At 33.8% G+C, this 14,816-nt stretch overlaps 1 protein-coding gene across 1 annotated transcript in view; it reads right to left on the reverse strand.

Annotated features, from left to right (window-relative positions):
- LOC105339097 (fibrocystin-L) overlaps positions 1-14,768 on the reverse strand; it is a 45,726-nt gene extending 30,958 nt beyond the window's left edge. Inside the window, exons 1-17 of the mRNA XM_034445204.2 lie at positions 14,663-14,768; positions 10,722-10,917; positions 9,946-10,060; positions 8,593-8,801; positions 8,278-8,351; positions 8,018-8,063; positions 7,343-7,524; positions 6,920-7,009; positions 6,264-6,529; positions 5,682-5,773; positions 5,304-5,436; positions 4,771-4,930; positions 2,999-3,157; positions 2,316-2,473; positions 1,745-1,960; positions 1,084-1,214; positions 587-741 (exon numbers count right to left, since the gene is read on the reverse strand). Coding sequence (XP_034301095.2) covers positions 587-741; positions 1,084-1,214; positions 1,745-1,960; positions 2,316-2,473; positions 2,999-3,157; positions 4,771-4,930; positions 5,304-5,436; positions 5,682-5,773; positions 6,264-6,529; positions 6,920-7,009; positions 7,343-7,524; positions 8,018-8,063; positions 8,278-8,351; positions 8,593-8,801; positions 9,946-10,060; positions 10,722-10,917; positions 14,663-14,759 — 2,479 coding nt within the window. The 5' untranslated portion in view covers positions 14,760-14,768. The remainder of the gene's footprint in view (positions 1-586; positions 742-1,083; positions 1,215-1,744; positions 1,961-2,315; positions 2,474-2,998; positions 3,158-4,770; positions 4,931-5,303; positions 5,437-5,681; positions 5,774-6,263; positions 6,530-6,919; positions 7,010-7,342; positions 7,525-8,017; positions 8,064-8,277; positions 8,352-8,592; positions 8,802-9,945; positions 10,061-10,721; positions 10,918-14,662) is intronic.
- Positions 14,769-14,816: the final 48 nt, after the last annotated feature.

Below are 14,816 nucleotides of genomic sequence, written 5' to 3' on the forward strand. Positions count from 1 at the left end.
ATGGCTATGAATTTTAGAAAAAAAAATAAAGAATAATTAATGCTTGTCGGGGAAAGGAAGTCGTTTGGAAATTCACGGAGTACAATGTACATATATAAAGACAAACGCATTGGCACTGTAGATCTATCGTTTGGAGGCAATTGCACTCCCGATAATTATAATAATAAGATATACATGTAATGAATAATCGTAAACTATGGTACAAGTAACTTATCCCATACAATATTGTTGATTATGTGCAGATACCCGATGGGCATGGTCATAATGACACTTGTGTCATTATATGGGGTAACTACTACATATGCATGTACATAATTAGGCTTACAATTTGTTTTTAAAATTACAGCTGAAATGCTGTACATCCAGGTTTTGGTTTCTAGCATACTTAAAATTTTGAAAAGTAAAGTTAATCTATCTGTACTGTTTTTCACGTGTGTGGGTCATTTTTTGCGATTCTAGAATTTTTTACAGGACTCGTTTAAGACAAACATATATTCTGTATGTTTTATTTTTTGCAAAATAAAATAATTTGCCACAAATAGAGATAATAGCCCAAAGAAACCTGGATACACAGTAGCCTTCTTACCCTGGTCCAGTGTGCTTGGCCCCTGGCCGATGTATATTTCATCTACGAATACATCCCCTGCTCTACTTAATTTGATGTACTGTATTTTGAAGCTCTGCCCATTACTTTTAAAGCTACTCAGAGCTGACAGTATGTCAAAGCAGGTATATTTCCACCTAAAAGAAATAATTTGATGTAAATCAAAAAAATGAAATTGAAAAAAAATCTATAACTTACCGGTAAGAGGATTAATGGTCACATTCTCCATTTTTGACAACCCTGTTTTATCAGCCCACATGTGTAGTTTATTTTTTTAACAAACCCGCCCACATAACTGTCCTAATTTCAATTTCAATTCAATAATTGACCTTATAACCAACTTAAAATACAAGCTATAGTTTAAATATTATATAATTTCAATATAATGCTAAATTTAGCACTGCATCATTTTTTTTCTTGCGATAGAAATTCATTCAATTAATGTAATTAAAAAATTGATGCCATTTAGCCGAACTTACTCATCTGATTCCTCGCCTATGCTGATGGTGAAGGATTTATAATTATTTTCTATCAAGGTCATTGTGTCATCCATGTAAGTGTATTTGAAGGTCAGAGTGTCCTGTATGGCTCCATGGTAACCAAAACAAATCTACAATGTTGAAATCACACTTTAAATATTCTTTTCAATCAACATATATTGGTAATTCATAACCATTAAAAATTTTGTTTACTTCAATCAAAAACCAGGATTACGGGGTTTATTATGATCAAATTACAAAATTAAGGAACAAGAATTTATGAAAATCAGTTACCATACATAGTACTAAAAAGCATTGGTAATCAGTAATGGGACAAATTAAATCAATTCACATTATGCAACATGTCTAAAGCTGCTTGGTAATTACATGAACATGTATATCAAACAAAATTTACAAAATTATAGCAATGACAATTGATTACGGATTAACTTTATCTGGTTGCAGTAATTTCTTGATAGTACAAGATATTTCTAAATGTGACCCTTTGAGAAAATGCGCCTACAGAGAATGTCAGCTTATTTTTATTCAAATTTTGCTCATTTAACAAAGTATGCTAAAAGTGTGTGGATTTCAATTATAATTTTAAGTCTCTCCTCAGCTCCAAGAAATATAATCTTAACTGATGCATGTAAATACCTACAGTATTCACAGTTCCTTGGAGATAGAATCCACCATTATCCAAGTACAAATACGTTGGATTTTTGACGAGACCACGTCCACAGAAAGCCTCGCGATCGTTCATCCATTCTCCCCCACTATTTCCTCCATTTGTCTCAAAGCTTTGATGGAAAAATCCTGTCTGTCCCAGGAACTTTGGACATCTTGTGGTGAACATCTCATCTATCTTGGGTATTACCTGTGGGGGCAGATTAATAGAATCATTCATTATGACGAGTGTGGGATAGTGAAATTCAAACGAGGGGACAAGGTTCATGGTCTAGGACGAGGCTCTACCGAGCAACATTCCAACGGATAGACGGACAGCAACAAAGCAATATGCCCTCACCTCTATAAAGGGGGGCATAATAAAAGAAAATTTTCAATTTCTACAAAATTTAGGCTTCTTGCAAAAAAAGTCAAATATTATTTCTCTTTCTCAATTTGGAATCTACAGTGCAAAATACATATGCCATTAGATAAAATACAAAGACAAAGATATATTTTCAAATGCAATAAACAAGTGCAGCCAAATTATGGTGTCCAACACTTACAGCGTTTATATTATTTATTAATGGAGAAATGATTCCTTCCATTTGCATTGCAAATGTGTATTGTGCTGGGATACCCTTGACCGTCTCTCTGATTTGAATATCTAACTTTTCCCCCTGAGAGCCATCCGCTTGCAAAAACTCTAGTGTAGGAATATCTCCTAAAAAAAGAACAACAATATTTTTTACAAGTAGTTATTACAATAAGAATACCAATTTTTTTAAACATGAATACATTTTGAAAAAAAAATGTTTGATCTTAAATTTCAATATTAAATAATCAAAACAACTGCAAAATCCTTTATATTGATAATTAAAGCACTAAAAGTATTTTTGTTCTTAATTACTATGTCGCTTGACTTCTTCACATTTTTACATTGTCAAGACTATTGCTGCGACCTTCACACTAACCCCTTAAAAAAGTTCAGAGTATTTTAGAAGTCTAGGCCTGAGATTTTGATATCACCTTTTTTAAAGGCAAATGACTGTCAAGCCTATATAACTTTTTGAAATGCATAAATGTAAGGGATGACCTCTTCATTTAGCAGATCTTATAATTTCTAAGGATTGCAAAATTTAGGCAATATTATTACAGAAATTCAGTTCCACAATTAAGAAATCAAATTATGCATAACATTAACAACAGTTTTAAACACCGATTTCAGTAAATAAAGAACTATAATTACCTCTGCCTGTGAAGAATTGGATTTCTATGGTGACCTTGACCTCAGAAGTGGTCGAATGGGTTATCTGTACACCGACAGTGTCCCCAACATTCATGTACCAGGGGAGGTTCTCAAAAGCACGCCTAAAATCTGCGCTTGTAGATGTAGAGGTGAAGGGCTCTGAGAGAAAGAAACAACAAACGTACATGTATATACATGTAAAAATATAAATCGTTTCCTAAAATGTCCTTCATGTATCTAGCCTATCTATGCAATCTAGGCAATCTATGCCTACATATGTGTTTATGTCTACCATGTGGGTTCATATTGTGGAATTCAACTCTATGCATGCATGGTCATTGTTTTTTTAATTTTGGTTTAAACAATCTAAACAAACATTATAATAAGACAACACAAGCAAAGAATCAGGAGAGAGAGAGAGAGATCTTTTGTAGTGAAAGAGAATGCAATCTTGTTGTCAAAGCTAACAGGAGGCTACAAGACTGATGCTTTTTCATCCCAAATCAATAACTTGGAATGTGTTGTCTAGGTACATCACTGAAAAAGCACAAACCATTGCAAATGAAATACAGAATTACAAGATCAACATGCTCAGGAATTATATATTAACATCTCTCAGTGCTAAGCCCCAACAAATGAAGAAGAAAGACTGGGTTTTCTCCAAGACTTGACCCTGGAGGCAGCAATCAGAAAACACCATTTTACAAGAAATATTAGTAAAGCATGGCCAAAGTAAAATGAATAAGAACGGGGATAAAATAGAAAACACCAGGAATGTATCTCTAGCTCTCCATGGACACAGAGTAAAACTTATAGGAAAATCTCAAAAATATTGAGCAAAACAAATTAAAGCACAGTAAAAAACAGCAAATTGCATGGAGACACAAAAAATCACTTTGAAACCAAGCAGTCATCTTAAAAACAGAAGCATTAAGGCAAAACAATTTCACCAAAGATCGTGATCCATACATTAACACATGACTTCTCCCTAAGATATCAAAATAACCTTAATTTTGACAATTCATTTTCCTCTTATCAACCCTTACATAATTTTGCCTAGTTAAATTTGATTCACGGGTTCTAGAAAAGTCAAAAACATAAAAAATTAAGTTAAATAATTGACAGATTGACCAAATGTAACAAAGCCAAAATATTCCATTGCTTGTCAGATATTTTAACCTGAAAAACTCAAAGCAATGCCCAAGAACACCTACTGGAGGAGTGTTCGGCAGAGATGGAGAAAAGAGGGTACAGTTTTAATAAGTGGTACCAACTGAAAATTAAGCTAGTTCAGGACTGGACAAGGTGAGGCGGTGTTGCTAGTGGCCTATAATACCTCCCTGGGGTAGAATTTACAAACATTTATTAATAAGTGAGAAGTACCAGCATAAAGAACCATTTTAACAAGAGCTTGGACTTTGGGAAGTTGAGTCAAACGGCAATGTGACGTAGGTCTGTCTATTTCATTGAACGCCACTCAGCCATGGCTCTTTGAAATCAACAGGATTTGTCTGGCTTTTGAGCAAATACTACGCAATCGTTGTATATTTCACTTGAAACCAGCGTCATTTTAACTTGTTTTGACGCAAGAAATAGATCGTTACATCCTACAGAAAGTACAAGGTCTTGGTAAAATGGTTCTATATTTGCATAATTTCTTTTTCGAAAAAATCCATCATGCTGTACCAGGGGACTTTTGAAATAAGGAGAAAAAATACTCCCTTTTAAAAGTCATGCATTTATATTTCATAAAATTGTGACCTAGATCTTACCTGTGTAGACTCCATAGAGGCCAAGTCTGTATGTGGCATCAGACGTTCCACCACTTAGTTCTGTGACCTCTATGACCTGATATTCATTACGTTGACTTCCAACATCTGCCACTATCTCAATCTTTACCCTCTGTACCTCTCTGACAACAGTGGATGTAACCTTTACAGAAAAACAAAACATTTGAGGAAAATAAAACATTTTTGTGATATATATATATTTCTGTTACATTGTGACATTTGCAACGTTTCAAACTTTAAGTTGTTGTCAATCATCATTTTTTCTTAACTACAGAAACAACCCCATGCATTAAACTTTTTCTCAAACCACAAAATTTTCACCCAATGATTCTTGGGATCACAATAATTCAACTATACAATAATAAGCCCTATCTGCGTAACATAACATATATGCTTATGAATATTAGAGTGCCCATCATACTTTTTTCCGTCTGGTACACATATAACTATGTGAACTTTATGTTAAAGTTTTTCAAAAGCTATTAACTAATTTTTCTTTTAGTTTAAATATTAACCTTCACTAGCTGATGTTCCATATTGACAATTCCTGTGCTCTGATTAGTCAATTCTGTATCAAAGAAGCGGGCTGCCACCTGAACCAGTGGACTACCACTGGATCCATACGAGTGCAATACCTCCATGAAATATCTGATGAAGGATAGAAGAAATTGTGATTTTTAGTAAATAGTTTTAAGTAAAAAAAAAAATATTCGATTTTCTGGACAAGTTAAAATAGAGGGTCAGACAGGGGGAAGACTTGATCAGGCTCTATCTGAACATGATTCCTGGAACAGTCTATCTCAAACATGGCTCACATTGTGAGCAACAAAAGACTATAGTACACATAGCTGATCCCATTCATGCACTTTGACTGATAATATTAAAATACTTACTTCTGACTCTCAGTCAGTACTACTCTGCCCGAGGTCTGAGAGGGAGATGACCCATATTCTGGACAGGTGCTCTCACACTTTGCAATTTCTACCTGCAAAACAAAAGCACACACATGTATTGCCTCTCCTAGTTTTCAAGATATCGAGGGTAAAATACTTAAAAAATAAGTGGCTGGGACTTACAAATCACTTCAACATATCCATTGTATTCGATATATCAGTATTCGAGATATCAAAGTTCAACTGCATGTATTAACATTTGTAGCCCTTTTGAATGCATTCTAAATGCTATAAAATCTGGATACCTGATAGTTATATTTTTATGTAATGATGAAAATAATGGATATTTTGGTTAATTAGAAAAAGAACCACACTAATTAATTATACTGTATTTTGGTTATTAATTTATAGTATGTTGATCAATTAGAGAACAAGATGATAACTTTGCCCTAAAATACACAGAACATCAACAAATTCTTCAGGATCAGTTTCAAAACTTCTTTAAATAATTCTGCATACAAAATTAACCCAAAAGGAATTCAACTCGTACATTTCAATGCGCTTCTATTCCCTCAGCCTCACCTTGTTTGCTGGATCACCGTCCGTACTCAGTCTCAGGCTAGAGGCATCTGCTGATTTAATCATGAACAAATATTCCCCAGAGTAAGGCGCTATGAAGGAGCCTCGAGTTCGAGAGACATAGTTGGTTTCTGGATGACTGAAGGAAGATTGGCCAATTTGTTGTTCACTGTAGCCTGTGTCAGAACTGGTAAGTGTCTCAATGTCTGCAAGTTCTGTATAGAGTTTGGTACCACTGGTCCAGACCTCCAAAAGCAGACCCCTGTTACCTGTTTTAGAAATTATATTATTATATGTTAAAGCCTTCACAAACATCGAAGTCTATGCATAGGTAAACAATTAGAACCATTTTAACAAGAGATTAGATGGGTAGTTATGTCAAACAGCAATGTGACGTAGGCCTGTCGATCCATCTTTCATTGTTGGCCACTCAACTAACTGGCTCCTTGAAATCAACAAGATTTGTCTGGCTTTTGAGCCAAGACCACGCACTCTATGCACATTTCACTCAAAACCTGCGTCATTTTAAACTTAGTTCTATTGATGCAAAAAATATATAGTTACGTCCTGCAAGGTCTTGTTAATAAAAAACTGTTCTATTTTCCATCTTTTGAATGATCCCAATGAAAGATAAAACTATGGACGCAGATTTGACATACCACAGAAGTGTGTGGGTAGCTCTGCTGGCTGAGGGGGTGAGGTACACTGTATTTCTGTACTGGTCAACGATGTTATCTCACACTCCTCACCTAGAAAAGAAAGTGGACAACTAATGAACTAAAAATACAGTACAACATGCTTACAACAAAACACCAACTAACACGCAAGTCTGATTTGTTATGAATGTAATATGATTGTTTAAGCAAGTTTGCTTTATCCATGTTTTACTGTACATAAAGAGACCCCAGCGGCAAGTAGCCAGTATAGCTGTTCAATGTATGATCCTTGAAAAAAATAATTCTCTAAACTGTCTGATCAATCAATCATTGTTACATATGAATGACCCCAACCCTTTTAAGGAAAGAAAAACAGTACTGAAATACATCATTATTTATTATTTTATCACATTAGGCTGGACTTGCCTCCAATATAGACTTCAGTGTTCTCCATTGTTCCGGTAAAATAATTCCCGGCAATGGTTAGGTCTGTCCCCCCATCAGTGCTCCCAGAGGAAGGGGTCACCCCTGTTATCTCCGGGAAGGTCTGGAACTGATATATCTGTTTGTTGATACTGACCAACAGTGTATCCAGTTGGCGGCAAGATCTAAAATCATACAATTCAATTTGTTTTGATCAAAAACTATGGAACATCTCTCATATCTAATCCTTAGAATCCATACTGAGGCAGAAATCAAATCTCTTATCATTTGTCCATCTGGAGTGAATCATAATTAGAGTTCATTTTGGACTGGGTCAACTATATCGATCATGTACTATGTCTGGATCCCTCATCCACATATTTACATCATCAACAATTATAAAACCTGATTTTTATTCGTTATTAATATTTGATAAGCATTTCAACAAAATAATGTCCCCATAAATCTGTGTAATAAGTTGACAATTTACAAAAAATTGAACCCAACTGATATACCATAGTTATATAACAATGAGTAAATTATATGTATGAAAAAAGTGCTTGTAGTCTATATGCTCGTGTATATACAACATGAGCATGAAAATGATTAGAATACAAGAATAAACCACTTATCTAGTAAAATTTTTAACAATTATTGATTCATAAACCAATATATCACCTTCCATATGGTCCATCACCAATTATGAAACTTGCATTGGAGTTACCTGAAAAAAAGATATGGTTTGAAAAGAAATGTAATAAAAATAAGTGTACCATAATAGAAAGAGAAAATCTGAATAGAGTAAAATAATTGATAATATTATGATCTTTATATGTTTTGTTAGCACTTAGATACAACCATTAACCAATATGCAACTTTGAGTTTTTACCAATTTAAGACACATGTAAAGTAATTTGAGTACATGTACCAGTACTCACCAATATAGGTTCCCTGGTATCTACACTTCATTTGACCTTTATTGGAACTTGGAGAATCTAGTTGAAGTCCATAACTGAAATACAAACTTATCTTTTTAAAAATAGATGATTCTCTTTTATATAAACATGCATGCAGTTACAAACAAATTACACTTTTTAATTCATATCAAGACATAGAGTAATCAATTTTCTCATTTTAAATTGTTCTAATTTTTTTTATTTTCTCATCTTTTAATTGAAATATTTTAGTGTACGTGTCAAAAGGATGGGTAATGTTAATGAGCGGACTGTTAGACTTGAGCTCAGCTCACTTACAGTTCATCATTAGTCTTCTTCAGTTCACACGTCAGCGGTCCAGCATAAACTCGGTTCACTGTCTCCTCCTTTCCATTAGAGCTTGCCGCTACGTTGGTCCCATATCTGTCTGTGAATATCATCCCCCCTAAAGCTATTACTGACTCCGGTCCAGGGGAAAAGGATGTGGGCGAGACACTCTGTATGTAGGGGGTGTTCTGTTTTCGCACCTGAAATATTGCATTTGAGATGAATAAACAGATAATTTTTTTCTCTCTCTCAGCAAAGGAGTGTTTTGATATCTCTTGTACCTGCTTAAGATTAGCTTCCACTACATATGCTTGGTTGGCCAAAAAAAAAAGTTGCACCACAAATCAGTTTATTACGTATTTCATGGCTAATCATGAATAAAACTGTAGGGAGTAAAGGAAGGTTTACAGTTGGTTATATTCCAAAATGATATTCACCATGATAAGTACATGAGGAGTATTCAAGAAAAAACATTTTTTCAATTTTCATCTTCTTGTGCAAGGTGATGTATGTTTCAAAAGATTCTACAACTGCTCATCTCAAAGTGAGCAGTGTTGAATCACTTAATATATGAAAAGTGTGAAAATGATCAACTAATCTTATTTACCTGTAAGAGCTACAGTTGTGCATAAAAGATCTACAGTTACTGTAATGTTCAAAAGATCAACTCTAAATTCCTACTTAGATTATCAAAAGTTGAACTCGTTAGTGGTGTTCAAAAAGTCTTCGATCATTTTTATGGAGTAGATCATGTTCAAAAGATCTACTAGCTGCTCTTAATTAGATGAAAATCAAACAGGAAGTCAATTGCTAACAAACAATAGGTAATTATAGAGTTAAAAACATCAACTCTTCCATATCTATGTTAAAGAAGCATTCATAGGACCAACTTTTCTAATCTAGATGAATAATGTAGTGTCATTAGCTGTGGCTAGATTTTCTTAGAATTCATTGAGTCCAAAATCAAGAATCTGTACCCCCAATGAATGATAATATGCAGCCTTGATTTAATTATTATTTATCCAAGCAAAGATATGATATTACATCCAAATGAACTCTTGAAAAATTGGAAATTCCATGAAAATTGACAAGATGTATTCTAGTAAATACAGTAAAACACAGTTATAGCAAATACTATTATAGGGAACTCATGGTTACAGCAATGGTAGTACTTTGACCTTTTTAAATGTGAAAAAAATTATTGTGAACTCAGATATAACAAAATATGTTTTTAACAAATATAAATTACTTGTCTTTGACACTTTGCTATAACACTGTTAAAGTGTCCAGAAGGTAAGAAAGGAATGATGTTATGGAATTGTTTAATCATGGTTATGTATATACCTCAAATAGACATTTATCGCTGTAGGGACCCTCAGGTTGACACATGTTTTCATCAGGGATGGGCACACCGTCCACTATCACTCTGACATAGTACACACCCTCCTTCATGCCAGGACTGAAATCGCAAAAAATATTAACTATGATCAGTCTATGTATGTTTACATATCTAGATTACATTCAATCTCATATTACACATTAGAATATGAAATAAAATTTGAGATGAATTTTGTCATTAAAAAACAAAAATCATTGAAAAAAGAAATGTTTTGAAAGCTAATTTTCTCATCCCTAATGATCAGACATTGTCTCTCTATATGGTACCCTAAATCAACCCTTGACCTTTGATCTTGTGACCTCAAAGTTAGTCTGACAAACAAAAGGTTCTCAACATAATGAGTTGTCTAGATCTTATTATATCCCGAATTTTCCTTAGTACTTTGACCTCAGAATCTGAAAATCATTTTAAAAATCTTCTCCTTCAGGGGTACCCTTGTACAATGATCTACATACATCTCTCAAGGAAAGGGTACTTGATTATTCTGATGAGTGGACAGCACATCTATAACAATTAAGCAAAAGTCCAGAAAAGTTTAACCATTTTACGTACTATTGCGGTATACCAGCTAGTGTACCAAATTTGATTTCTGTTAAGCAGTTTTCCCAAGACATTGATCAGACAACACTTATTCCAACAACCAACTGACCAACCAACAGATCAGCGTGCAGGTGAAAAAACAAACATCTTCTCTCCAGAGCAGACATAGATAGAAACTTACACTGTATAACACATTATCATGGATTCCATGGTTCCATCTTTGCTGACTGGACAGTCATACGATGTCTCCAAGGAAACCAGTTGGACTTCGTTCCCTTCTGATAATTTGTTTTGGGAGAATCCTGTTCCACTGATCAACATTCTTGTTTCTCCACATAAGCTACCGTATGGAGGGCTTATTGAAAACACCTCAGCTCCTAAAATGGATGAAAATGTGCGTGAAATTTATCTGTTAGGCATGCACGGATCTAAGGGGGGGGGGGGGGGGGGGGTCCAGACCCCTGGGAAATTCAAAATTCTAAAATTCACATAGTAAAATGATAAAATTATCGAAAATAGGTCTTGAACCCCCCCCCCCCTCCCCTGGAAAACATATATCCCTCTAACCCCCCTCCCCCTCCTTCTGAATTTTTTTTTTTTTGGATCTGCGCAAATTAGGGTTTATGAACCATTAAATTGTATTAATATTTTTAGGGGGATTTATTCATTTTAGAGATTGCCTAAATACATCATGCTACCGGTGCCTGTGATTCTACATGTATGTTACGTCGGACATCCGATATTGCACGAAATTTTCATGCATGCAGTCATCGCCACTTTGGTGTAAATAGCGCACGCTTTATTACATGTTTACAATGTACATGTAACAACTTGGGCAAAAGGTGATGCTTTTAAGATACATTTACTTCGACAATAAAGAAGAATGTGGTCAACAATCTTTTTTATATTAAAAATGTGCATTCGCTCACTTGTGAAAACAAAAGGGCAGCACTTTATTTAAACCAAGAATAAGTTTTAAAAACAGAGAGAACTTTGAACGCTAACGCCCGTTTCCCGCCTACATTTTACATCCAAATATTTCGGAAATTCTGGCAGATATTTAAAAACAAAGTTATCTACTAAAAAGTATTTATCAAATCCCAATTAATTTATATCAAAATAAAATATGTGGTTAAATTATTAATTTTTTAACAATAGGTTTGTAACTGGGGGGGGGGGGGGGGGGTCTTAAAAAATTTAATTGAAATTGGTCCCTGTGAGTGAGGAAAATATTATTTAACGGCCGATGCATAAAAACTTTAATAATCACATGTTTACTTTGGATATTAAAGCAGAGACATAAATTATTTATGTCTCTGATTAAAGTAAATTTTCATTTTCATTCATTTGTATTTTGAAACGTTACAAAACAAAATGCAATTTTTGGAATGTGTTTTGGTCTGCCAAATGCCCCCCCCCCCCCCCCCCCCCCGGTGAAACAACAAACCCTTTGGTATAAATATGCTGAATAACAATATATAAAACCTCTCAAAAGGAATTTTTGTTTCACAGGGTGGGGGGTATTTCTTTCTCTTTTTTTAAATTCCATATTCCGTTAGTTTCTATCATGAAATGAGCTATTTTAACCCAAAATACTAAGTTATTTCTCTTTGTTTCACCAAATCAAAATAAACATAAATGTTTACATTATCATAAAAAAACATAAAGATAAAAAAAATAATTAGACAATATCAAAAAATGACTTTTAGCTAGGCGGCTAGACAATGCTATCGTTCGCAGTCCTGCTCTCTCTTAATTACAACTCTTACATAACAATGCAAAATTTGAAGAGAGATATCTCGATCGTTACTGAAGATTAAACAGAAATTCTGTTCTTTATTTTTATTACCATATTAATATAAAATTTGCTGAGATGTACCGATAACGATAACAATAGGCGAAGCCCAATCTCAGGCGCGCCTCTATACAACTTTAGACTTAGTTCAATAAACACATTTATTTGGGATCTCTCTCACTTCTATCGCAGAGTCTCGCTTTTGTCGCAGAGAGTTTCATCTCTCTGAATAATTTGGTCTATGAACGTCTTTTCTAGTTCGAAGTCAACGTTATATGGCAACTGTAGGATGCACGTTGCATGGGGGTCTCTTCAATGGGCATGATAAAGAACTTTCGATGATCAATTGTCTTAAGCGCTGAACTTAATAGCTCTTCACATTAGTATAGCGAGTGTCAACGAATAGGAAGGGACGCAAAACAACATACAATAGATCATTTTTAAATAAAGTACATGTTAGTGTAAATTGATATACCGTTAATAACGCTAAAACAAATATATTGATTTATTACAAATTGTTGTTAATGTGTGGCTAACGCGTATTGTACATGTATCTATTTTTCTGAAAATCTCCCTTGTCAATCAACGTAAGAGATCAAATTTCCACAGTTGCCTTTAATGTATGTTTGACTTTTAAACACTTATTTTACAAAAAATCTATATTATTGTACAGTCATTAGATTGTATTAGACAGTTCTTTGTTTTTCGCAACAAACATCTGCGGTTTTTAACCAAATGTATACATGTATATCCGGGTTTAAGAACACATGTTTCCAAGTACGTAGATTCTTAATCAAACAAAGTGAATCACATTCCCTTTGAATTTCACATCTGAGAGATCTTATATTTCCATACAGGTACATTTACCTAATACATGTATATAACATTTGAGTTATTTAAATCCTCAGTCTTATTTGAAATTCTAAATTGCTATCAAAGATTCATCTAGATGGGACGTGAAAATAACAGGACACGTTTTGTTGTTTTTACGAACATATTCCTTATGATTATATTTCAATAATTTGAAAGTCAATTGTTGTCTCCCGTACAAGAGGGGTCGAAGCAGATAGAAAAGCACTGACTTAGTCGCAAAGTGAGATATTCAGATAACCAAAGAAATCTAGCAACTGTATTGAAGCATACTAGCAAAAGACGTCTTTTTTTAAAGAGCATGCCAGATACCTAAATGTTAAAAATAATATAAAACAAAATGTAACTTTAATCCTGCTACTTTAAAGTTAATTTCTGAGCAATTGATTTTAATATATAATTATGTCTTTTTCCATTTTTTTGCTTTTCTTTTTTAGTAACCAAATTACTAGTATTCACAATATTAACTTCACGACATTGTTTTTTGAAAATTTAGATCATTCAATAAAATATATTTCATATTTTGCATTCACTTAACTTGAACTTGTTCGTTGAACGTCTCAAAACGCCAGAGTTACATGTAGGTATAAGTTTCCCACAATCTTTTAAATATATTTTATGGTATTTTGTCAGTCTTGCAGAGGATTACACGTTTTATTCAAGTTATGCGAAACTGGCAGTGGTTTTCAAAACACAGAGATGCGTTTTACGAGAGAATTTACAACCAAATTAATAATTGTTCATCTTTTAAAAAATACAGACATCGGAAAGGGTTCGAATGAATATATGTTAGTGCATTTTATTATGAGGGGATCGTTCCATTTGAAGATACATACACATCTGTTAAACGCAATCGCGCAAAAACATCGACTTTGCAAAATTACCAGTATTTGCAACCATCATATTTCTAACCAATATAAAAAACACATATATTATTCAGTTATGATTAGCAACAATATATTCTTCTCACGTTTTCCGATTGATTTTTCATTAACTATGATTTGATCTATACTTTATATTGTTTAAAGTAAATCCATACATCTTAAATTATGAAATACTTTTGCATATAACAGAAAATTAAACCAAAAAGAGGCACGTACCATCGGGGGGAGGGAGGGGGGGGGGGTCCTTTTACTCACAACAATTTTTTATCTTAAATTTACAAGTAAAAAAAAGTTTATTAACATGGTCATGCCCCCTCCTTTTTGGGAGCATGTCACAAATTTAAAGTGTTGAGATGAACAAATTAACAACAGTGAAATTGAAATTACAGGTACACTACGCCAAGCATCCCCCTCCCAGAATAGGATTTTCAAGATTCGAAGAATTTGCTTCTTTTTTTAAGCGGATGTGTCCAGCCCTTTTTAAAACAGATGTTACGTGCCTGAGAGAGATTTAATGTGATACAATGTCTGCATAATAATGATGAGGGATAATTATTATTATTAAATTCTTACCGAATGAACATCTCGTAAATAAACATTGGACCAAAAACACACCGAGAAACGATGATCCAAAAATCGGAGACTTTCGCCTCTGATTTAAGTATGCCATATTTTTCACAAATGTTAAAAAAATGAATTTTTCGTTGGTTTTATATCATTGTTCATG

This window comes from Magallana gigas, chromosome 2 (assembly GCF_963853765.1).
Source record: "Magallana gigas chromosome 2, xbMagGiga1.1, whole genome shotgun sequence".
Classification (NCBI taxonomy): domain Eukaryota; kingdom Metazoa; phylum Mollusca; class Bivalvia; order Ostreida; family Ostreidae; genus Magallana; species Magallana gigas.